Raw genomic sequence first — 25,430 nt, 5'->3', positions numbered from 1 at the left:
GGGAGAGGGAGCAAGCAGAGCCCATTCAGGCCGGTGACCCACCTTTCTGGGTGGAGAGAATTGGGTGCCCAGCACAGGATGACATTTTGGCGCAAAGGAATACTGATGCAGGAGGGACGTGGAGGGAGGTGCAAACGCCAGGGTAATGAGAAATGCTCAGTTTTTATTTGAGACATTCCTCTCATGGGAATACCTCCTTGTGAAGTGTGGCTGCCATTCATTGAGTAACAGTTCATATCACAGAGCCCCAAACTGTATCTTGTTCCACACAACACAACAGGTATATGTAATTTGCTTGTACAGAGATAGTTCCATGAGCGAGGGACCACTGGTGTTGAGAACACACTTGAGCCGGGATGCTCGCTGTAACACTTACGAAGTATGAGATCTGGGCAACTCACGACCCTCAGATGTACAAACAGTTAAAATAATACTTATCTTGATGACTTCAGTGAGCATTAAAACACACCAAGAAGTGAATGTCTGGGAAAGTCTATCGCTCCACCAGGACTGGGCTTGGCAGGCTGGCAGCTGACACACGGGCACCACTTCCTGAGCTGGGGCAGGACTGTTTTTGTCCCAGAGGCGCCTGATCATGCAGGGCTGTGTCTTGGCTGCTGGCACAGAGATACACGGCTGAGTCTGTCAGCTCCAAGGGGGTCAGGCTCAGCTCAGAGGCAGCATCACTGAACTGTTTTCCTGAGACCCGATCTGATATGTTTCCTTTTTGATACACTTTCCCATCATAATACTGAACAAGGAACTGGGGGCCCTGGCCCAGGGCCTGTTGGTACCAGAACACAGAGAGGTGTCCAGACTCAGGGGAACATCTCAGAGTCACTTGCTGTTTTCTTGATTTGATCAGGTACTTGGGAGTCTGGGTGACTCCAGAATCCACCAGGCCTGTTGGGGAGGAGACAAGGAAGCTGAGGGCAGAGAACAGGGGAAGCCTCCTGCTGTAGCCCTCATTGACAGGCTTCTATCTCAGGGGGGCAAAGACATCTCAGAAGCTCCCACACTGTGTCCAGGACTCACCTGCTCCCAGGAGGCAGAGAGTCACACAGCAGAGGAGCCTGGAGCCCATGGCAGCATCAGGAACCCAGAACCACTGCTGGCTGGGGGCGGGGCTCCTGGGGTGAGGGGGTAAATACTGACCCTCCTGCTTCCCTGATTGGAGCATTTGCCTATGACGTCACAGCTCTGTGTCTCTGCAGGCTGCCCTTGTCCACTGAACCCCTTGCCAGGACCCAGGGCTGGCTCCTCTATGCCCTTCCCTGTCCGGCACAGCCCCTCAGCAAAGGGTGGGTGTGAGGTGAGCACTGTCCCCATGTCCCCATATGCCCATCACATGGCTTTTTCTTCTCTTCCTGTCCCTGCCTGACACTCATCACCCAGGCGTCACTAATCCCTCACCCTCCACTTCCCATGCTGCTCCAGGAGACGGCCCTCTGGACACATCCTGAGGCTCGAGGAACGTCCCCACTCCACTGGGCAGTGAGGAGTCTGTGTCTAGACCACTCAGGGAACTCAAACCTGCTTCCTGATGCAGGCATGTAGCCAAGGTTCCCCTAAGCTGCCCTCTCCAGGGTGACTCTCAACCCCTCCCAGCACACCCTGCTTACCATGGGCCCACAGTGCCTCCTAGTGGCCCATGGTCTCATGGCTCTGTGCCTTCCATCTAAAACAAGAATACAAATTCCCCACACTCTACACTTTCAACCCCTACACACACACACACACACACACACACACCCTTATCTGCTGCCTTCCCACCAGGATGAATTAGGGCTGATTTCAAGTCTAGGCTTAGCCTGTAGAGGTAAAACTCTGTACGATCAGACATTTCTACTAAGAAGGAGATAACTGCTTCACCACTACAGTGACAGTAAGTAGCTAAAATGGAGTAATACAGGCAATAGAAATAAGCGCTCTCATGATCTCAAATGAAGCCAGCCTGGACACTGTATTCCAGCCCTCTTTCTCATTAATCAGATCCATACATTTCCAGATTTCATATTTAAATTAAGCATTACCAAATTCTAGCAGGTACAATTAATTAAGAGGCTTTATGAGGCATTTATTTCCTATGAATTTGTAAAATCTTGATATAAAAAGATACCATCGAGGAAATACTTTGACTTTGAGAAGATTTATCTGAGGGAAATGATAGAAACCTGGTCCAGGATAATTGAGATGCTAAGAAAGAGAGGCAGGAAGGGAGAACACACACACCCAGCCTGTCTTCCTCCTGGGAATGGACTCCCAAGGGATTTTGGATGGTTTCCAATTAACTGAGGTTGTTTCCTCTTTGATGACCCCAAGAGCTTGCTCAAACACGCCCGCTTACACGTGGTTACAAAGCTCCCTGTGTCAGGAAGGGACATGACCCAGATGAGGGCAGAGCAGTGTGTCTGGAGCGGAGAGGGCAGGGGAGCTGAGGCCAAGGCAGTAAAGGAGGAAAGACCCGCCCCTCTGGTGGGCAAGAGCAGGGAGCACTTGAGAGCTAGGCTGTGGGAGAAACTTCCAGACAGACAGCAATGAGGTGCTGGGAGAGACAAGAGGGTCTAGATATATCTGATTTACTAATATTCTTTCCTTCTGGAGATCTTAGGCTGATGCATAAGAGTCAGAACTAGTCAGAACTGATCCAGTCCAAACTGCATCCAGGGAGGATGCAAAGGAAAGACATAGACGGATCGTGGACACGTGTCTCTGAGTCCCTGGGGTCAGATCCAGGCCTGTCCAGGAAACCCATCCAGGGTCACAGAGCTGGCACATGGTCCCCAAGACTGTGAGGTTCCCGGTGCTAGGAGCTTGCACGTGGACCCCCTGTCTTTTTGCACAGAGATCAGGTGGCCATGCAGCTCCGTGGAGTAACTGCTGGCACAGAAGTACACAGATGTCTGGGAGCGGTTGGCGGACTCCAACGTGAGAGCGAAGTTCTCTGTGCTTAGTCTGGAGACACTGTAGCCCTCGGGCATGTCTCCTTTCTCTGTGGTGGGAGCAGCAGCTGAGTAATGGATCAGCCTCAGCCCGTGTTCCGGGTCTTGTCGGTACCAGTACATGCGGTCATGACCCAGATCCTGACTACATTTCAGTGTAGCCTTCTGTCCTGTCTTCACGACCTGGCATCTGGGGTCCTGAGTGACACCAGCATGGACCGCCCCTGTGGACAAGGAGGACCCATGCAGCAGTCACAGTGGACAGGCTTAGTGCTGGCACTCCTAAGGGGACCCTGCCCCCCAGGACTCGCCTGCCTGCAGGAGACAGAAGACCACACAGCCCAGGAGGCAGGGGCTCATGGCAGGGGTGGGGCAGGCGGAGGGCCCTCTGCTCTTAGTGTGCATGAGAGGGGAGAGGGGCTCTCCAGGGAGTCCTTCTGAGATGTCACTGTCCCTGCCAGGCCCCAGAGCCAATCTGTCACTCAGGGGAGCCACGCCCCTTCCCCCGGAGGCTCAAATCAGAAATGAACCTGAGTGAACTGTTCAGGGGACTGACATGGGACTGACCTAGACAGCATATTAACAAGCAGAGACATTACTTTGCCAACAAAGGTCCGTCTTGTCAAAGCTATGGTTTCACATGGGACTGACCTAGACAGCATATTAACAAGCAGAGACATTACTTTGCCAACAAAGGTCCGTCTTGTCAAAGCTATGGTTTTTCCAGTAGTCATGTTTAACTTGAGAGTTGGAATATAAAGAAAGCTGAGCACCAAAGAATTGATGCTTTTGAACTGTGGTGTTGGAGAAGACTCTGGAAAGTCCCTTGAACTGCAAGGAGATCCAAGCAGTCCATCCTAAAGAAATCAGTCCTGAATATTCATTGGAAGGACTGATGCTGAAGCTAAAACTCCAATATTTTGGCCACCTGATGCGAAGAACTGACCCATTGAAAAGACCCAGATGCTGGGCAAGATTGTAGACGGGAGGAGAAGGGGACAACAGAGAATAAGATGGTGGATGGCATCTCCTACTCGATGGACATGTGTTTGAATAAACTCCAGGAGTTGGTGATGGACAGGAAAGCCTGACGTGCTTCAGTCCATGGCGTCACAAAGCATCGGGCACGACTGTGCGACTGAACTGAACTGAACAGCTCACAACAGGGAGACCCATCAGCTCAATGAACATAAGCCTTATATTTGTTGTAAATTTTCCATAAAACTCTTCACAACCTTATATATATTTTATTCCAGAACTAGCTGTTCATTATTACATACATTCAGTTTAGTGATCTGTAGTTTATTATTTCTGTAGTTTTGAATTTCAAGGAAAATCCTCAGGGCTTCCTGCTGCCCTTTATGACTCACGTGTCCCAAATAATCCCTCATGTTTCTATTGTGTTTAATTGACAACAGTCCAGTTCATGTCCTTCCACCCACAATGACTCTGGATCTGGTTCCCTAACCTTAGGGCAGGCTCATCAACACTTGAAATATCCTTGGGCTCTCTTTCTTATTAATTCACTGACTGATAGCTGCTGCTGCTACTGCTAAGTCACTTCAATTGTGTTCGAGTCTGTGCAACCCCAGAGACGGCAGCCCACCAGGTTCCCCCGTCCCTGGGATTCCCAGGCAAGAACACTGGAGAGGGTTGCCATTTCCTTCTCCAATGCATGAAAGTAAAAAGTGAAAGTGAAGTCGATCAGTAGTGTCTGACTCTTCTCGACCCCCTGGACTGCAGCTCACCAGGCTCGGTGCCTGTCACATGCAGGCTCAGTTCCTTCATGTCCACCTGAGCATGTGCTTCTTGAGTTGACGAGTTGGGGAGCAGCAAGCCCAACCACCTCCGGCCTGTGACCCAGCTTTCTTTGAGGAGAGAAGCTGGTTGCCCAGCACCACGGATGACATGTGGGCACAAAGGAGTACAGACGTGGGAGGGATGTCGGGAGAGATGGCTCACCCTGGAGTAAAGGAAAAATGCTCGGATTTTACGTGAGACATCCATTGCATGGGGGTACTTCCTTGTGAAGTGGGGCAGCCATTCAGTACCAGATATTCTAGAGCCCCAGACTGTATCTCATGCACAAACCTCACACTTGGAAGGACCCTGCACTAGCTGCCATGCTCTGCTGCTGTGATTTTCAAATTCTCAATAATTTCTGAACCTGAATATCATGCACCTGGTCCTGAGTGGGTGACCGCGGTGACCTCCTGATGAGCTGGTTTCCATGAAACCCGATCGCACGTCTGGGGTCTGGGGGACTAACCATTCCTGGGGCCTCAGAGATAAAATCACAGAAGCTAAGGTCAGAAGCAACGAATGAGCTCGATGTTGTAGCCACAAAAACAAGCCTACAATTGGAGCCTGGCAAGTCCATGGGATCCACACCTGTGCTCAGAATGTCTCTGGTCCAAGAGACAGTGGGACCCACAGCGCAGGAGACTAGTGCCCAGGCCAGGCCACTACAGAAAGAGGGACTCTTTAGTTCAACTCCTGTGACTCAGACACTAGGGTCAAATCCAAGGCAAGCCTTCTCCTGACATGAAATGATCTCTCACCAAATTGCTGCTGCTGGTTGTCTGCTCAGTCCCACCACCAGTGTGAGAACAGGAGACCTTGCTATCTGTGTCACATGGGACCTCAAAGGAATTTCCTAGGAGATGAGGACTTCCTGTCAAAATAGCATCATAGAATCATTTCAGAGAATGTGTGCACGAGAAAAGAAATTTATGAACGTGAATAAATAATTTAAAAAAAAAAGCCTGTAGCAGCAGGGAAGACCTTTGGATGGTCATTTTCCAAACCACCCATCTCCAGATAGCATAGTCCCTGACATGGATATGGTGCTCACATGCTTTCAAGAACTTCTTTACCCATAATACTTTCCGCTGAACAAGGAAATGGCAACCCACTCCAGTACTCTTGCCTAGAAAATTCCATGGATGGAGGAGCCTCGTGGGCTACAGTCCATTGGGTCACAAAGAGTGAGCGACCGAGCGACTTCACTTTCAAAGTATGAATAGGTATATTTTAATAAACATTTTAGTTCATAAAGCAGATGACCTTCCATAATGTCGGTGGCCTTCATGAAACCAGGTGAAGAGATGAAGAGACGAAAACACTGATCCTTCCCCAAGTAAGAGATTATTGTCAGCCGATGGCCTTCACACTGAACCGTTAGTTCTTCTGCTTTTGAACTTAAACATCAGCTCCCCTCAGTCTCTAGTAGCACCAGACCCGCTTGCAGCTTTTGGACTTACCAGTCTTAACAACTATGTGAGCCGATTGCTTTAAACTACATGTGTATATGAATGTGTGTGTGTGTGTTTCTGTGTATTATTTATTCTATGTGGGGGACAGTTTTATGGGGGCAAAGACCACAGGTAATAAGGACAGGCTTGAATCAGATTCCTTGATCTGAAAGTAATGACATAAGATGTGGACAACTCAGTTCCCCTCAGATGTATAAACAGGTAAAATAATTCTTACCTAGCATGATCTTTGGAAGCATTAAAACACAGCAGAGAAAGACATCTGGGAGAGTCTATCGGATCTATCTAGGCCTGACAGGCAGGCAGTCACCCTCACAGCCACTTCCTGAGCTGGGGCAGGAGTGTTTTTGTCCCAGAGGCACCTGATCATGCAGGGCTGTGTCTTGGCTGCTGGCACAGAGATACACGGCTGAGTCTGTCAGCTCCACGGAGCTCAAGTACAGCTCAGAGCGAAAGTACTAAACTGTTTTACTGAGAATCGATCCGGGAGCTGTGCTTCTCCCCTTAATTCCTGCCTGTAATACTCAACGAGGAACTTGGGGCCCAGGCCCAGGGCCTGTTGATACCAGTACACAGAGAGGTGTCCAGAGACAGGGGAGCATCTCAGGGTCCCTCGCTGTCCTCTTGCTTTAATCAGGTATCTTGGGGTTTGGGTGACTCCAGAATCCACAAGGCCTGTGGGGGAAGAAGACTGGGGCTGAGAAAGAACACAGGAGAGAACCCGATGGCGCCTTGGATTCAGGCAGGGTCAGGCCAGGAACACGGAATCCCCGCTGTGCCAAGGACCAACCTGCTGCCAGGAGACACAGAGCCACACAGCAGACGGGGCTGCAGCCCATGGCAGGAGGGCCAGATTTGGGAGGCGTCTCCTTGCTCAGAGCTCTGCTTCTCTGAGAGCTGGGGTTCTGGGCCTCCTTCCTCTGACTGGAGGTGAGGCAGTGACGTCACTGTTCTAATGTCACTGCCTCTGCTGGTTCCCAGGAATCTGACCTCTCATTCCAGGTCGCTGATACAGGAACCCTGCTCTGTCCTACAAAGTCTCTTAGATGACCTGTGAGGTGGACTGCTGGTCTAGGCAAGGCTGGATTTATGATCGACGCCCTTCCCCATGACTCCTTCGCTTTTCTCTTCAGGCAGGTTTTGCTCTTTTCTGTTTCTCTTTCCTACCACCTCCCAGCTCTATACCCTTCACTTTTGCTGCAACCTCAGGGCTCCCTCAGCACAGCATAGTTGCACTTCATGGCTCCCAGCTGGGACAGCAAGCCTACAAACTAGTGCCTATCCTAGTAAGGCTTCTAGAGATAAAAATACCAAATAAAGCTTTCTCTTAAACCTCCTGGTCCTAGGCACTAGCTCTGCCTGCTTGCTCTGCCCCAGAAACTTGTGGAGTTTCTCAGCTGCACAGCATCCCCATGTGCTCTATGCGTGGAAATCAAGATTGTCTGCCCATTTTAATACTCGTGGGATGTGTTCATATTAGAAAATATTTCACTGTTTGCCGAAAGAACTGTGTCTTTGCTTGCTTTGTTTTTCCAACGAACACACACACAATTAGAAACACAAACACACAAACCAGTCTGCCATAGCTGATTCATGATTTTGTATTTCAAGAGAAAAGAAATGTGCTCATGCAGGAAATATTTAGTACTTTGACTTTTAGAAGATTGTGATGAGGGAGATGCTACAAACTTGGGTTAGCTTTTGTTGGTGGTGGTGTTCTTCAGTTGATAACTTGAATCCAACTCATTGAAACCCCATGCCATGCAGCATCCCAGGCTCCCCTGTTCTTCACTATCTCACACAGTTTGCTCAAATTCATGTCTGTTGAGTCGGTGATGCTATCTAACCACCTCTTGCTCTGCCACCCCCTTCTATTGATTTCAGTCTTTCCAGCATCAGGGTCTAGGCTATTTAGATGCTAAAGACAGACAATGGTGGAGAATACACACACACACAGCTTGTCTCTCCTCCTCAGGGACGACCAAGGAATTTTGGATGATTAATGTTTAACTGAGGTTGCATTCTCTTTGAGGACCCCAGAGGACCTACTCAAACACGCCCAGTTAGGGATCATTACAAGGTTCCCTGGGTGATGGGCAAGGACATGACCCAGATGAGGGAGGAGCAGCAGAGCTGAAGTAGAGAAGAGTGGGAACGAGGGCCAGGAAGGTGGGAGAGAAAGGCCCATATCTGGGGAAGCTGGACAAGAGCAGAGACCACTCAAGAGGCACCCTGGGGGAGAGCCTTCCATAGTGACAGGCATGCGGTGCCCGGGGAGAGACAAGCAGGTCTAGATGTATCTGATTTCCCAACATCATTCCCTCCTGGAGGCCTCATGTTCAGACTGATGACTAGCTGTCAGAGCTGGGTAGCATCTTTAGGCTCTCATGGCAGCTAGAGTGAAAAGACAGAGAGTGAGGGTGGACACATGTCTATGAGGCCCTGTTGTCAGGTCCGTGCCAGGAAGATCAAACATCGCTGGCTATGCTGCCGGTATGTGTCTGTGGGCTCCGAGTCTCCAGGTGCTAGGAGCCTGCAAGGGGCTCCCTGAGTTCCAGGCTGCAGGGCCCTCATCTGCTTTTTTGCATAGAAAGGAGGTGGCTGTGCAGCACCGTGGAGTAACTGCTGGCACAGAAGTACACAGATGTCTGGGAGCGGTTGGCAGACTCCAGCATGAGAGGGAAGTCCTTTGTGCTTGGTCTGGAGACGCTGTAACCCTCGGGTATGTCTCCTTTAACCGTGTCAGGAGCACCAACTGAGTAATGGATCAGCCTCAGCCCATGTCCCAAGTCTTGTCGGTACCAGTACATGCAGTCATGACCCAGATCCTGAGTACATGTCAGTGTCGTGTTCTGTCCTGTCCTCACGACCTGGAATCTGGGGTCCTGTGTGACACCAGCATGGACCGGCCCTGTGGAGAAGGAGGACCGATGCTGTAGTCACAGCGGACAGGCTTAGTGCTGGCACCCCGAAGGGGACCCTGCCCCCCAGGACTCACCTGCCTGTAGGAGACAGAAGACCACACAGCCCAGGAGGCAGGGGCTCATGGCGGGGGCGGGGCAGGCGGAGGGCCCTCTGGTCTGAGTGTGGATGAGAGGAAGTGGGGCGCTCCAGGGAGGCCTTGGGAGATTTCACTGTCCCTGCCAGGCCCCACAGCCAACCTGTCACTCAGGGGCCACGCCTCTTCCCCCAGGGGCTCAAATCTGAAATGAATCTGAGTGAACAGTTCAAAACAGAAACAACGCATCCAGATCAATGGACTTGAGCCTTATGACTTGTTGTATCCTTTCTATAAACAGTTTACAACTTTAAGTGTGTTGTATTCCAGAGATAATTCTTCATTCCTAAGTATGTGAAGTTATATGCAGATTTCTAACTGCAGGGTTGGGGGTTACTCAGTGCTCCTAAACAGCACATTGTTCAAGAGTCAACTACAATCCATACATCAGTAAAGTTGATTTTAACATGCCTGAGGAGGGATGTATGTCACATGCTCTGGCTAATTTCGAGCACTAAATCAACAGGCAGAAATATTTTCACCCTTGTGATTTCTAAAGGCCTCAGCTGGAGGCAAAATGTGTCCATCTCTATCTTTGCATCTAAGAAATGGTGGAAGAGGCTGTCAGAGATTAACAAAGGGAATCAGGAAATCCAGAGTCCTGTTATGTGCCAAGGACTTCATGCTTCCTAGGCAAGCCTGGAAGTTGTTTCGATGACTAATTTAATGTGTCACCTTGACTAGGCCACAGATATTTAGCTCCACATTGTTCTGAATGTCCCTGTGAGGATGTCTTGGTGAGAGATAAATATGTGAAAAGTTATCAGTAGATTTTAAAATCAGATTAGATGAACATCTTTATTGGTAAGGCAGATGAATTTCCATAATGTAGTAGGTCTCATCCAATGAGATGAAGAAATCAATAGAACAAAAACCCTAAACCTCTCCTAGGTAGGAGAGAATTATCCAGCTGATGGCCTTCACTAGACTATCACTTCTTCCTGCCTAACAGCCTTTGAATTTAAACATCAGCTCTTCTTAGGTCTCTAATAACATGAGCCCAGCTTCTAGACCTTAGACTTATCACTATTAACAATGATGTGAGTCAAATTCTTTAAATGATTTATATATATACATATATATATATGTATATATATGTTTGTTTGTTTTATGGGAGAATCATACAATGGGGGCGAGGACCACAGTGACAAGAACAGACCTGAGTCTGATTCCTTGTTCTGATATTTATGAAGTATGAGATCTGGGCAAGCCACTCCCCCTCAGATGGGTAAAGAGTTAAAATAATACTTATCTTGTATGATCTTTGGGAGCATTAAAACATATCAGGACATGAATGTCTGGGAAAGGCTATCTGCTCTACCAGGACTTAGGCCTGGTTGGCTGGCAACTGATACCCTCACACTACTTTCTGAGATGGGGCAGGATGTTTTTGTTCCAGAGGCACCTAATCATGCAGGGCTGTGTCTTGGCTGCTGGCACAGAGATGCACGGCTGAGTCTTTCAGCTCCAAGGAGCTCAAGCTCAGTTCAGAGCTAGACTCACTGAACTGTTCACCTGAGAATCGCCCTGATAGGTTTGATTCTCCTCTCACATTCTGCTGAAATACTGAACAAGGAATTGGGGGCCCTGGCCCAGGGCTGTTGGTTCCAGTACACAGAAAGGTGTCCAGAGTCAGGGGAACATCTCAGCGTCACTTGCTGCTTTCTTGATTTGATCAGGTATTTGGGGGTCTGGGGGATTTCAGATTCCACCAGGCCTGTTGGGGAGGAGATAAGAAAGCTTAAGGCAGAGCACAGGGAAGCCTCCTGCTGCAGCCCTCATCCCCAGGCTTCTATCTCAGGGATGCAAAGACATCTCAGAAGCTCCCACACTGTGTCCAGGCCTCGCCTGCTCCCAGAAAGAAGAGGTCACACAGCAGAGGAGCCTGGAGCCCATGGCAGCATCAGGAACCCAAGACAGCTGCTGGCTGGGGATGGGGCTCCTGGGTGATTGGTGCAGAGTGCTGACCCACCTGCTTCCCTGATTGGAGCATTTGTCTATGACGTCACTGCTCTGTACCTCTGCAGGCTGCCCTGTCCCCTGGGCCCCTTGACAGGACAAAGGGAAGCCCTCTATGCCCTTCCTGCCCTTCACAGCCCCTGAGCAAGGGGTGGGTGTGAAAGGTGCACCATCCCAATGTCCCCAGTGCCCACAGCATACCTTGTTGTCCCCTGCCTGCCCCTGCCTGACACGCAGCCAGGCACTCACCTGGCGGGTAATCACCAGGCAATCAACTGACAATCACCAAGCCCTCACCATCCACTCCAACCCCTTCACCTCCACTTCCCTTGCAGCTCCTGGAGACCGTCTCCTGGGCACATCCTGAGGATCCAGGCACATTCCCGCTTTTCTGGGCAGCGAGGAGTCTGTACTGGTTCCAAGTATCCTGGAACCTCAGGACCTCAGGGAACTCAAACCTGCATTCTCATTCAGGCATGTAGCTAAGGTCTTTAAAGCTGCCCTCCCCAGGGTGAGTCTCCACCCCTCCCAGGACCCCCTGCTTGCCATGGGCCCACAGTGCCTCCTAGTGGCCAATGGTCCACACTCTCATGGATCTGTGCCTTCTGTCTAAAGCAAGAACGTAAATACCCCACACCCTGAACACACACTCACACACAACACACACTTGTTCTACTGTCTTCCCAAGCTGGCTGACTTAAGATTGATCTTCAATTTCCTCTTAGCCTCTGGAGGTAAAAGCCTGTAGAAACCAACACTTCCATTAAGAAGAAACTAATTGCACTGACAGTAGAATGCTAAGGTGGAATCTCACAGACCTTCAACACAGACACTCTGCTGAGCTCAGGCGAATACAGCCTGGGACACTGCATTCCTTAGACCCCTCTGATTAATCAGATCCAGATATTTCTAGACTTTCTATATAAATTATTACTAATTCTAGGTAATGGATTTATATACAGAGATTATATATATTCATCCATTTAATTTAAAGTTATAAAACTTGAAAAAAAAAACCAACCGTCCACTACATTTAACGTCGATGTACCAGGACATGATATGAGACTGCACACTCGGTGTCACACTGCAGGCATGTGGCCCTGGGTTCCAAGGTTCCGCGTGTGAGAAGCCTGCAAGGGGCTCTCCGACTTTCAGCATGCAGGGCTTCCCATATCTTTTTGCACAGAGAGGAGGTGGCCGTGCAGCACCGTGGATAAACGCAGGTGCAGAAGTACACAGATGTCTGGGAGCGGTTGGCAGACTCCAGCGTGAGAGGGAAGTTCTCTGTGCTTGGTCTGGAGACACTGTAGCCCTAGGGCACGGCTCCTCTCCCCATGCCGGGAGGGATAACTGAGTAATGGATCAGCCTCAGCCCATGTCCTGGGTCTTGTCGGTACCAGTACATATAGCTAAAGCTCAGATCCTGAGTACATGTCAGTGTCGCATTCAGTCCTCTCCTCACGACCTAGAATCCGGGGTCCTGAGAGACACCAGCATGGACCGCCCCTGTGGAGAAGGAGGACCGATACTGCAGTCACAGCGGACAGGCTTAGTGCTGGGACCCCGAAGGGGACCCTGCCCCCCAGGACTCACCTGCCTGCAGGAGACAGAAGACCACACAGCCCAGGAGGCAGGGGCTCATGGCAGGGGTGGGGCAGGCATAGGGCCCTCTGGTCTGAGTGTGGATGAGAGGGGAAAGGGGCTCTCCAGGTAGTCCTTCTGAAATGTCACTGTCCCTGCCAGGCCCCAGAACCAACCTATCACTCAGGGCACCACGCCCCTTCCCCAGAGGCTCAAAGCATATGTGAATCTGAGGGATAAGTTCACAACCCGGAGCCCCGTCCAGATCAATGGACATAAGCTGTACAAGTTGATGAAACTCTTCTGTAAAACTGATTAAATTTTGTGTGTGTTCTAATCCAGAGATAATTCACATTGATACATGTATTACTTCTATTTATCTGCATATCTGTAGTTTAAATCTTGTGGAAATCCTTCTGACTTTCTGTCGCCCTGTTTAACTCATGTGTCCCAGTAGGACTTCAAGGTTCCATTTCTGCATAACTGACCGCAGTGCTGAGATTGTCCCTCCACCTACCATGTTTGTCCAGGTCTCTGCTCCCAAACTCACTGCAGGCTCATCAACATTTGAGAAATCTGTTTGGTCTATTTCTAATCGAGTCACTGACAGACGGTCCGCCAGCCAAATGTGGGTGCAGCTTCTTCATGTTCCAGGAGGCCCTGCTTCCCATGTCGGAGCAGGGGAGGGAGCAAGCAGAGCCCCCTCCAGACTGGGACCCACCTCTTTTGGTGGAGAGAAGCTGGGCGCCCAGCACAGGGTGACGTATTGTCACAAAGGAATTCAGATGTAGGAGGGACATGGAGGGAGGTACAGACTTTAGGGCAAATGAAAAATGTTCTGTTTTTATTTGAGACATTCCTCCCATGGGAATATCTCAGAAGCTCCACACTGTGTCCAGGACTCACCTGCTCCCAAAAAGCAGAGTCCCAGAGCAGAGGAGCCTGGAGCCCATGGCAGCATCAGGAACCCAGGACCACTGCTAGCTGGGGCTGGGGCTCCTGGGTGAGGGGGTAACTGCTGATCCTCCTGCTTCCCTGACGGGAGCATTTGCCTATGATGTCACTGCTCTGTGTCCCTGCAGGCTGCCCTTGTCCCCTGGACCCCTTGCTTGGACCCAGGGCTGGCTCCTCTATGCCCTTCCCTGTCCCACACAGCCCCTCAGCAAACGGTGGGTGTGAGGTGAGCACTGTCCCCATGTTCCCATATGCCCATAACATGGCGTTTTTCTTCTCTTCCCGTCGCTGCCTGACACTCATCACCCAGCGCTCACCAGCCACACTAATCTCTCAGCCTCTGCTTCCCATGCTGCTCCACTTACAGCCCCCTGGACACATCCTGAGGCTCGAGGAATGTGCCCACTCCGCTGGGCAGTGAGGAGTCTGTGCTGGGTCCATGTGTGTGGACCACTCAGGGAGCTCAAACCTGCTCCCTGATGCAGGCATGTAGCCAAGGTTCCCCTAAGCTGCCCTCTCCAGGGTGACTCTCAACCCCTCCAGCACACCCTGCTCACCATGGGCCCACAGTGCCTCCTAGTGGCCCATGGTCTCACGGCTCTGTGCCTTCCATCTACAACAAGAATACAAATTCCCCACACTCCACACTTTCAACCCGTACACACACACACACACACACACACACACACACACACACCCTTCATATGCTGCCTTCCCAGCATGACTGAATTAGGGTAGATCTTCAAGTCTAGTCTTAGCCTGTGGAGGTAAAACACTGTATGATCAGACATTTCTAAGAAGGCAGGAATTCCTGCACCACTCCAGTGACAATAGTCAGCTAAAATGGAGTAATGCTGCTGCTGCTGCTGCTGAGTCGCTTCAGTCGTGTCCGACTCTGTGCGACCCCATAGACGGCACCCATCAGGCTCCTCCGTCCCTGGGATTCTCCAGGCAAGAGTACTGGAGTGGGTTGCCAGTGCCTTCTCCGAAAATGGAGTAATAAATATAGGCGCTCCATGATCTCAAATGAAGCCAACCTGGACACCTGTATTCCAGACCTCCTTTTGATTAAGCAGATCCGTACATTTCCAGATTTCATATTTAAATTTAGCATTACCCAATTCTAGCAGGTGCATTTTATGAAGAGGTTTTAGGTGTATTAACCTATTTATTTCCTATGAACTTGTAAAATATTGATATAATAAGACACCATGAAGGAAATATTTTGACTTTGAGAAGATTTCTCTGAGGGAAATGGTAGAAACCTGGTCCAGGGTAATTGAGATGCTAAAAAAGAGGGGCAGGAAGGGAGAACACACACACACAGCCTGTCTCTCCTCCTGGGAATGGACTCCCAAGGGACTTCGTCTGGTTTCCAATTAACTGAGGTTGTTTTCTGTTTGGTGACCCCAAGAGCTTGCTCAAACACGCCCGCTTACATGTGGTTACAAAGCTCCCTGTGTCAGGAAGGGACATGACCCAGATGAGGGCAGAGCAGTGTGTCTGGAGCAGAGAGGGCAGGGGAGCTGAGGCCAATGCAGTAAGGGAGGAAAGACCCGCCCCTCTGGTGGGCAAGAGCAGGGAGCACTTGAGAGCTAGGCTGTGGGAGAAACTTCCAGACAGACAGCAATGAGGTGCTGGGAGAGACAAGAGGGTCTAGATATATCTGATTTACTAATATTCTTCCCTTCTGGAGGTCTTAAGCTGATGAGGAAGAGTCAGAACTAGTCAGAATTGATTGCAGTCTGAACTGCATCCAGGGAGGTTGCAAAACAAAGACAGAGACTGATGGTGGACATGTGTCTCCGAGTCCCTGGGGTCAGATCCAGGCCTGTCCAGGTCACACATCCAGGGTCACAGAGCTGGCACGTGGTCCCCAGGGCTCTGAGGCTCCCTGTGCTAGGAGCCTGCGTGTGGGACCCTGTCTTTTTGCACAGAGAGCAGGTGGCCATGCAGCGCCGTGGAGTAACTGCTGGCACAGAAGTACACGGATGTTTGGGAGTGGTTGGCGGACTCCAGAGTGAGAGGAAAGTGGTTTTTGCTTGATCTGGAGACACTGTACCCGTCGGGCACGTCTCCTTTCACTGTGGTGGGAGGCCCAGCTGAGTAATAGATCAGCCTCAGCCCGTGTCCCAGGTCTTGTCGGTACCAGTACATAGAGTTATGACCCAGATCCTGAGTACATGTCAGTGTCGCGTTCTGTCCTGTCCTCACGACCTGGAATCTGGGGTCCTGAGTGACACCAGCATAGACCGTCCCTGTGGAGAAGGAGGACCGATGCTGCAGTCACAGGGGACAGGCTTAGTGCTGGCACCCCGAAGGGGACCCTGCCCCCCAGGACTCACCTGCCTGCAGGAGACAGAAGACCAAACAGCCCAGGAGGCAGGGGCTCATGGCCGGTTGGGGCAGGCAGAGGGCCCTCTGGGCTGAGTGTGGACGAGATGGAGAGGGGCTCTCCAGGGAGTCCTTCTGAGATGTCACTGTCCCTGCCAGGCCCCGGAGCCAACCTGTCACTCAGGGGGCCACGCCTCTTCCCCCAGAGGCTCAAATCAGAAATGAACCTAAGTGAACACTTCACATATGACCGACCTAGGCAGTGTATGAAAACGCAGAGACATTACCAACAAAGGTCAGTCTAGTCAAAGCTATGGTTCTCCAGTAGTCATGTATGGATGTGAGAGTTGGACTATACAAAGAATTGATGTTTTTGAATTGTGGTGTTTGAGAAGACTCCTGAGAGTCACTTGGACTGTAAAGAGATCCACGCAGTCCATCCTAAAGGAAATCACTCCTGAATATTCATTGGAAAGGCTGATGCTGAAGCTCAAACTCCAACATTTGGCCACCTGATGGGAAGAACTGACGCATTTGAAAAGACCCTGATGCTGGGCCAGATTGAAGGCAGGAGGAGAAGGGGATGACAGAGGATGAGATGTTTGGATGGCATCACCATCTCAATGGATATGAGTTTGGGTAAACCGGGGGAGTTGGTGATGGACAGGGAGGCTGGAGTGCTGGGTCCAAGGGGTCGCATAGAGTCAGACCCGACTGACTGTCAACTTGACTGTGCCATGGGTATTTAGCTTTATTTTTCTGGATGCTCCTAAAAGGGTGTTTTTGGAAAAGTTAACATCTGAATAGGTATATTTTAATAATAGATTAGATTAACATTTTATTTCTTAAGCAGATGACTCTCCATAATGTCGGTGGGCTTCATAAAACCAGCTATGCTGCCAGTATGTGTCTGTGGGCTTGGAGTCTCCAGGTGCTAGGAGTCTGCAAGGGGCTTCCCGAGTTCCAGGCTGCAGGGCCCTCATCTGCTTTTTTGCACAGAAAGGAGGTGGCCATGCAGCACTGTGGAGTAACTGCTGGCACAGAAGTACACAGATGTCTGGGAGTGGTTAGCAGACTTCAGCGTGAGAGGGAAGTCCTTTTTGCTTGGTCTGGAGACGCTGTAGCCCTCGGGCACATCTCCTTTCACCGTGGTGGGAGGGCCATCTGAGTAATGGATCAGCCCTCAGCCCGCATCCCAGGTCTTGTCGGTACCAGTACATAGAGTTATGACCCAGATCCTGAGTACATGTCAGTGTCACGTTCAGTCCCGTCCTCACGACCTGGAAACTGGGGTCCTGAGTGACACCAGCATGGACCGCCCCTGTGGAGAAGGAGGACCAATGCTGCAGTCACAGCGGACACGCTTAGTGCTGGCACCCCGAAGGGGACCCTGCCCCCAGGACTCACCTGCCTGCAGGAGACAAAAGACCACACAGCCCAGGAGGCAGGGGCTCATGGCGGGGGCGGGGCAGGTGGAGGGCCCTCTGGTCTGAGTGTGGATGAGAGGGGAGAGGGGCTCTCCAGGGAGTCCTTCTGAGATGTCACTCTCCCTGCCAGGCCCCGGAGCCAACCTGTCACTCAGGGGCCACGCCCCTTCCCCAGAGGCTCAAATCATAAGTGACCCTGAGAGATAAGTTCACAACACAGAGACCCATCCAGAGCAATGGACTTGAGCCTTATGAGTTGTTGTATCCTTTCTATAAACAGTTTACAACTTTAAGTGTGTTGTATTCCAGAGATAATTCTTCATTCCTAAGATGTGAAGTTATATGCAGTTTTCGAACTGCAGGGTTGTGGGGTTCTCCGTGCTCCTAAACAGCACATTGTTGAAGAGTCAACTACAATCCATACATCAGTAAAGTTGATTTTAAGATGCCTGATAAGGATTGTGTGTTACATGCTCTGGCTAATTTCCTGCACTAAATCAACAGGCAGAAATATTTTCACCCCTGTGATTTCTAAAGGCCTCAGCTGGAGGCAAAATGTGTCCATCTCTATATTTGCACCTAAGAAATGGTGGAAGAGGCTGTCAGAGATTAGCAAAGGGACTCAGGAAATCCAGCGTCCTGTTATGTGCCAGCGACTTCATGCTTACTAAATTCCTAGGCAAGCCTGGAAGTTGTTGGGATGACTAATTTAATGTGTCATCCTTGTAAACCTTGACTACACCACAGATATTTAGTTCTACATTGTTCTGAATGTCCCTGTCAGGATGTCTTGGTGAGAGATAAATATGTGAAAAATTATCAATAGATTTTAAAATCAGATTAGATGAACATCTTTATTGGTAAGGCAGATGAACTTCCATAATGTAGTAGGTCTCATGCAAAGAGATGAAGAAATGAACAGAACAAAAACCCTAAACCTCTCCTGGGTAGGAGAGAATTATCCAGCTGATGGCTTCACTAGACTATCACTTCTTCCTGCCTAACAGCCTTTGAATTTAAACATCAGCTCTTCTTAGGTCTCTAATAACATGAGCCCAGCTTCTTAGATTTATCATTGTTGAAATTAACAACTATATGAGTCAACTCCTTTAAATGATATGTATCCCATAAAATAAATAAATAAATAAATAATATATATATATATATATATATATATATATATATATATATATATATAAAACACGACATATATATTTGTTATATGGGAGAATTATTCAATGGGGGTGAGGACCACAGTGACAAGGACAGATATGAGTCTGATTCCTTGTTCTGATATTTATGAAGTATGAGATCTGGGCAAGCCACTCCCTGTCAGATGTGTAAAGAGTTAAAATAATACTTATCTTGTATAATCTTTGGGAGCATTAAAACATATCAAGACATGAATGTTTGGGAAAGGCTGTCTGCTCTCCCAGGACTTGGGCCTGGCTGGCTGGCAGTCGATACCCTCACACAAACTTCCTGAGCTGGGGAAGGAGTGTTTCTGTACCAGAGGCACCTGATCATGCAGGGCTGTGTCTTGGCTGCTGGCACAGAGACGCACAGCTGAATCCTTCAGCTCCAAGGAGTCAAGCTTAGTTCAGAGCTAGAGTCACTGAACTGTTGACCTGAGAATCGCCCTGATAGGTTTGCTTCTTCTCTCACATTCTGTTGAAATACTGAACAAGGAACTGGGGGCCCTGGCCCAGGGCCTGTTGGTACCAGGACACAGAGCGGTGTCCACAGTCAGGGGAACATCTCAGCGTCACCTGCTGCTTTCTTGATTTGATCAGGTATTCGGGGTCTGGGTGATTTCAGAATCCACCAGGCCTCTTGGGAAGAGACAAGGAAGCTGAGGGCAGAGCACAGGGAAGCCTCCTGCTGCAGCCCTCATCGCCAGGCTTCTATCTCAGGGAGGCAAGACATCACAGAAGCTCCCACACTGTGTCCAGGCCTCACCTACTCCCAGAAGGAAGAGGTCACACAGCAGAGGAGCCTGGAGCCCATGGCAGCATCAGGAACCCAAGACAGCTGCTGACTGGGGGCGGGACTCCTGGGTGAGTGGTGTAAAGTGCTGACCCTCCTGCTCCCTGATTGGAGCATTTGGCTATGACGTCACTGCTCTGTGCCTCTGCAGGCTGTTTCCAAATCCACTGGACCCCTTGCCAGGACCCATGGTGGGCTCCTCTATGCCCTTCCTGCCCTTCCCAGCCCCTGAGCAAGGGGTGGGTGTGAAGGGTGCCCCATCCCCATGTCCCCAATGCCCACAGCATACCTTGTTGTCCTCTGCCAGCCCCTGCCTGACATGCAGCCAGGCACTCACCTGGCTGGCAATCACCAGGCATTCAGCTGACAATCACCCAGCCCTCACCAGCCACCCCAACCCCTCACCTCCCTTGCAGCTCCTGGAGACCGTCTCCTGGGCACATCCTGAGGATCCAGGCACATCCCCACTTTCCTGGGCAGTGAGGAGTCTGTACTGGTTCCATGGGTCCTGGAACCTCAGCACGTCAGGGAACTGAAACCTGCTTTCTCATTCAGGCATGTAGCCAAGGTTCCTTAAAGCTGCCCTCCCCAGGGTGACTCTCCACCCCTCCCAGGACCCCCTGCTTACCGTGGGCCCACAGTGCCTCCTAGTGGCCAATGGTCCACAGTCTCATGGATCTGTGCCTTCTGCCAAAGCAAGAATGTAAATACCCCACAGCCTGAACACACACAGACACACACACACACACACTTGTTCTACTGTCTTCCCAAGCTGGCTGACTTAAGATTGATCTTCAAATTCCCTCTTAACCTCTGGAGATAAAAGACTGTGGAAACCAACATTTCCATCAAGAAGAAAATAATTGCACATACTAAATGGCAACCCACTCCAGTGTTCTTGCCTGGAGAATCCCAGGGACGGGGGAGCCTTGTGGGCTGCTGTCTGTGGGGTCGCACAGAGTTAGACACAAATGAAGTGACTTAGCAGTGTCACAGTAGTATGCTAAGGTGGAATCACACAGACCTTCATACAGACACTCTGATGAGCTCAGGTGAATACAGCCTGGAGCACTGCATTCTGTAGATCCCTCTGATTAATCAGATCCACATATTTCTAGATTTTCTATATAAATTTAGTATTACCAATTCTAGGTAATGGATTTACATACAGAGATAATATATATATAAACCCATTTAGTTTTAAAGTTATAAAACTTTGAAATAAAAAAACCAGCCGTCCACTATATTTGACCTCGATGTAGCTGGGCGTGGTATGAGACTGCACACTCAGTGTCACACTGCAGGCATGTAGCCCTGGGTTCCAAGGCTCCCCGTGTGAGATGCCTGCAAGGAGCTCTCCTCCTTCCAGGCTGCAGGGCTTCCCATATGTTTTTGCACAGAGAGGAGGTGGCCGTGCAGCGCTGTAGATAACCACAGGTGCAGAAGTACACAGATGTCTGGGAGTGGTTGGCAAACTCCAGCGTGAGAAGGAAGTTCTCTGTGCTTGGTCTGGAGACGCTGTAGCCCTCGGGCACGGCTCCTCTCTCCGTGGGGGAGGGATAACTGAGTAATGGATCAGCCTCAGCCCGTGTCCTGGGTCTTGTCGGTACCAGTACATACAGCTAAAGCTCAGGTCCTGAGTACATGTCAGTGTCGCGTTCAGTCCTCTTCTCACGACCTGGAATCTGGGGTCCTGAGTGACACCAGCATGGACCGCCCCTGTGGAGAAGCAGGACCCATGCTGCAGTCACAGCAGACAGGCTTAGTGCTGGCACCCCCAAGGGGACCCTGCCCCCCAGGACTCACCTGCCTGCAGGAGACAGAAGACCACACAGCCCAGGAGGCAGGGGCTCATGGCAGGGGTGGGGCAGGTGGAGGGCCCTCTGGTCTGAGTGTGGATGAGAGGGGAAAGGGGCTCTCCAGGGAGTCCTTCTGAGATGTCACTGTCCCTGCCAGGCCCCAGAGCCAAGCTGTCACTCAGGGGGCCACGCCCCTTCCCCCGGAGGCTCAAATCAGAAATGAACCTGAGTGAAGAGTTCACAACATGGAGACCTGTCCAGAACAACAGACATAATCTCACAAGTTGCTGTAACCTTTCTGTAAATGTTAAAGGTTTTTCTTTAGATGTTAAACTGATTAAATGTTTTGTATGTTTTAGTCCAGACATTAGTATTCATTAACATGTATATTACTTGTATTTATTTATATATTTCTGAAGTGTTGAATCCTGGGGAAATCCTTCTGGCGTGCTACTGCCCTTTATGATATGTGTCCCAAGAGCACTTCAAGCGGAGAAGGCAATGGCACCCCACTCCAGTGTTCTTGCCTGGAAAACCCCCGCAGGCCGGTGACCCACTTTTCTGGGTGGAGAGAATTGGGTGCCCAGCACAGGATGACGTTTTGGCACAAAGGAATACAGATGCAGGAGGGACGGAGGGAGGTGCAGACGCCAGGGTGATGAAAACTGCTCAGTTTTTATCTGAGACGTTCCTCCCATGGGAATACCTCCTTGTGAAGTGTGGCTGCCATTCATTGAGTAACAGTTCATATCACAGAGCCCTGAACTGTATCTTGTTCCACACAACACAACGCGTATATGTAACTTGCTGTGTACACAGTTCCATGAGCGAAGGGACCACGGGTACTGAGAACACACTTGAGCCGGGATGCTCGCTGTAACACTTATGAAGTATGAGGTCTGGGCAACTCACGACCCTCAGATGTACAAACAGTTAAAATGGTATTTACCTTGATGACGTTAGTGAGCATTAAAACATATCAAGAAGTGAATGTCTGGGAAAGTCTCTCGCTCTACCAGAGACTGGGCTTGGCAGGCTGGCAGCTGACACTCAGGCACCACTTCCTGAGCTGGGGCAGGAGTGTTTTTGTCCCAGAGGCACCTGATCATGCAGGGCTGTGTCTTGGCTGCTGGCACAGAGATACACGGCTGAGTCCGTCAGCTCCAAGGAAGTCAAGTTCAGCTCAGAGCTAGAGTCACTGAACTGTTTTCCTGAGACTCGATCTGATATGTTTCCTTTCTCATACTCTGCCCCATTGTAATACTGAATGAGGAATTGGAGGCCTTGTCCCAGGGCCTGTTGGTACCAGTACACAGATCTGTGTCCAGACTCAGGGGAACATCTCAGTATCACTTGCTGTTTTCTTGATTTGATCAGGTATTTGGGGGTCTGGGTGACTTCAGAATCCACCAAGCCTGTTGGAGAGGAGACAAGGAAGCTGAGGACAGAGCACAGGGAAGCCTCCTGCTGCAGCCCTCATCGCCAGGCTTCTATCTCAGAGAGGCAAAGACATCTCAGAAACTCCCACACTGTGTCCAGGACTCACCTGCTCCCAGGAGGCAGAGAGTCACACAGCAGAGGAGCCTGGAGCCCATGGCAGCATCAGGAACCCAGGACTACTGCTGGCTGGGGGCGGGGCTCCTGGGGTGAGTGGTGTAGAGTGCTGACCCTCCTGTTCCCTGATTGGAGCACTTGCCTATGACGTCACTGCTCTGTGCCTCTGCAGGCTGCCCTTGTCCACTGGACACCTTGGCAGGACCCAGGGCTGGTTCCTCTAAGCCATTCCTTGTTCTGCACAGCCCCTCAGCCAAGGGTGGGTGTAAAGTGAGCACTGTCCCCATGTCCCCATACGCCCATAACATGCCTTTTTCTTCTCTTCCTGTCCCTGCCTGACACTCATCACCCAGTCCTCACCAGCCACACTAATCCCTTCACCCTCCACTCCCCATGCTGCTCCAGGAGAAGATCCCCTGGGCATATCCTAAGGCTCCAGGCATGTTCCCATATCCCTGGGCAGTGAGGAGTCTGTGCTGAGTCCATGCGTCCCTGGACCACTCAGGGAACTCAAACCTACTTTCTGATGCAGGCATGTAGCCAAGGTTCCCCTAAGCTGCCCTCTCCAGGGTGACTCTCAACCCCCTCCATCACACCCTGCTTACCATGGGCCCACAGTGCCTCCTAGAGGCCAATGGTTTCATGGATCTGTGTCTTCCATCTAAAACAAGAATACAAATTTCCCGCACTCCACACTTTCAACCCCTACTCACACAGACACACACACATACACACACCCCTCATCTGTGCTGCCTTCCCAGCCTAGATGAATTAGGGCTGATCTTTAAGTCTAGTCTTAGCCTGTGGAGGTAAAAGACTGTATGATCAGACATTTCTACTAAGAAGGAAATAAGTGCAGCACTAGATTCCAGAATCTGGTTCCCTAACCTTAGGGCAGGCGCATCGACACTTGAGGAATCCTTGGGCTCCCTTTCTTATTAATTCACCGACTGACAGGGTGCCTGTCACATGCAGGCTCAGCGCCTTCATGTCCACCTGAGCACATGCTTCTTGTCGTGTCTGAGGGGTGGGGGAGCAGCAAGCTGAACCGCCTCAGGCCTGTGACCCAGCTTGCTTTGAGGAGAGAAGCTGGTTGCCCAGCACCACGGATGACATGTGGGCACAAAGGAGTGCAGACGTGGGAGGGATGTCGGGAGAGATGGCTGACCCCACGGTAAAGGAAAAATGCTCCGATTTTACGTGAGACATCCATTGCATGGGGGTACTTCCTTGTGAAGCGGGGCAGCCATTCAGTAACCGATATTCTAGAGCTCCAGACTGTATCTCATGCACAAACCTCACATTTAGGAGGACCCTGCACTAGCTGCCATGCTCTGCTGCTGTGATTTTCAAATTCTCAACAATTTCTGAACCTGAATATCATGTACCTGGTCATGAGTTGGTGACCGTGGTGACCTCCTGATGAGCTGGTTTCCATGGAACCTGATTGCACGTCTAGGGTCTGGGTGACTAACCATTCCCTGGGCCTCAGAGACAAAAACGCAGAAACCAAAGTAATGAATGAGCTCGATGTTGTAGCCAAAAAAAGCCTTGAATCGGGGCCTGGCAAGTCCACGGGATCCATACCTGTGCTCAGAATGTGGGATCCATACCTGTGCTCAGAATGTGGGATCCATACCTGTGCTCAGAATGTCTCTGGTCCAAGAGACAGTGAGACCCACAGTGCAGGAGACTAGTGACCAGGCCAGGCCACTACAGAAAGGGGGACTTTTCAGTTCAACTCCTGTGACTTGGACGCTGGGGTCAAATCAAAGGCAAGCCTTCTCCTGACATGAAATGATCTCTCACCAAATTGCTGCTGCTGGTTGTCTGCTCAGTCCCAGCACCAGTGTGTGAGCAGGAGGCCTTGCTGTGTGCATATCACATGGGACCTCAAAGGAATTTCCTAGGAGAAGAGGACTTCCTCTCAAAATAGCATCATAAAATCATTTCAGATAATGTGTGCACGAGAAAAGAAATTTATGAAAGTGCATTAAAAAAAAAAAAAAACCTTGTACCAGCAGAAAAGACCTTTGGATGGTCATTTTCCAAACCATCCATCTCCAGATAGGATAGTCCCTGACATGGATATGGTACTCACATGCTTTCAAGAACTTCTTCAACCATAATACTTTCCAGGAGCAATCGCTTAAATATTTAGCTCTGGGCTAAAGAGACTTCAAAAAAAAAAAATGACGGCAACAGAAATCATACTGCTGGTTGTCAGGGAAGGAGACAGGCCTGGGAATGGGGCCTCAAAGGATTTTTGGTGATGAAATGTTCTCAGCCTTTATAGGTGAACGTTCCGTGGGCACACACACATGGATTGATCAAAACCATTCATCTGTTCACTGTACCGTGTGTAATGTTACTGTATATACAGCGGACCCCTTGGACCACACGATTTTGAATTTCATGCATCCAGTTTTGTGTGGAATTTTTAATAGATACTAACAACAGACTTTGTTGTTCATCTGGTAAAGAATCTGCCTGCAGTGTGAGAGACCTGAGTTGGATCCCTGGGTTGGGAAGATCTGCTGGAGAAGGGAAAGACTACCCAC

General features: G+C 50.2%; 1 protein-coding gene, 1 non-coding gene, 1 pseudogene and 1 gene segment (V, D, J or C); all 4 read right to left on the bottom strand.

Annotated features, from left to right (window-relative positions):
• Positions 1 to 25,430, bottom strand: part of LOC100300510 (T cell receptor beta constant 1) — a gene marked incomplete in the record, with an annotated part of 535,695 nt that overhangs the window by 455,291 nt on the left and 54,974 nt on the right.
• Positions 132 to 1,363, bottom strand: LOC104972445 (T cell receptor beta variable 9-like). The segment is given in 2 exon segments: positions 132 to 903; positions 1,036 to 1,363. Coding segments are annotated over 2 exon segments (555 nt in total).
• LOC100299076 (T cell receptor beta variable 6-4) lies at positions 16,177 to 17,673 on the bottom strand. The gene is made up of 2 exons (XR_003034431.2): positions 17,511 to 17,673; positions 16,177 to 17,424 (listed from the first exon to the last, which is right to left on the bottom strand). It is a non-coding gene; the product is annotated as a T cell receptor beta variable 6-4 (transcript).
• Positions 20,531 to 22,404, bottom strand: LOC112446430 (uncharacterized; annotated as a pseudogene).

This window comes from Bos taurus, chromosome 4, assembly GCF_002263795.3.
Source record: "Bos taurus isolate L1 Dominette 01449 registration number 42190680 breed Hereford chromosome 4, ARS-UCD2.0, whole genome shotgun sequence".
In the NCBI taxonomy this organism is placed as follows: Eukaryota; Metazoa; Chordata; class Mammalia; order Artiodactyla; family Bovidae; genus Bos; species Bos taurus.
This window is presented reverse-complemented; position numbering and strand designations above follow the sequence as displayed.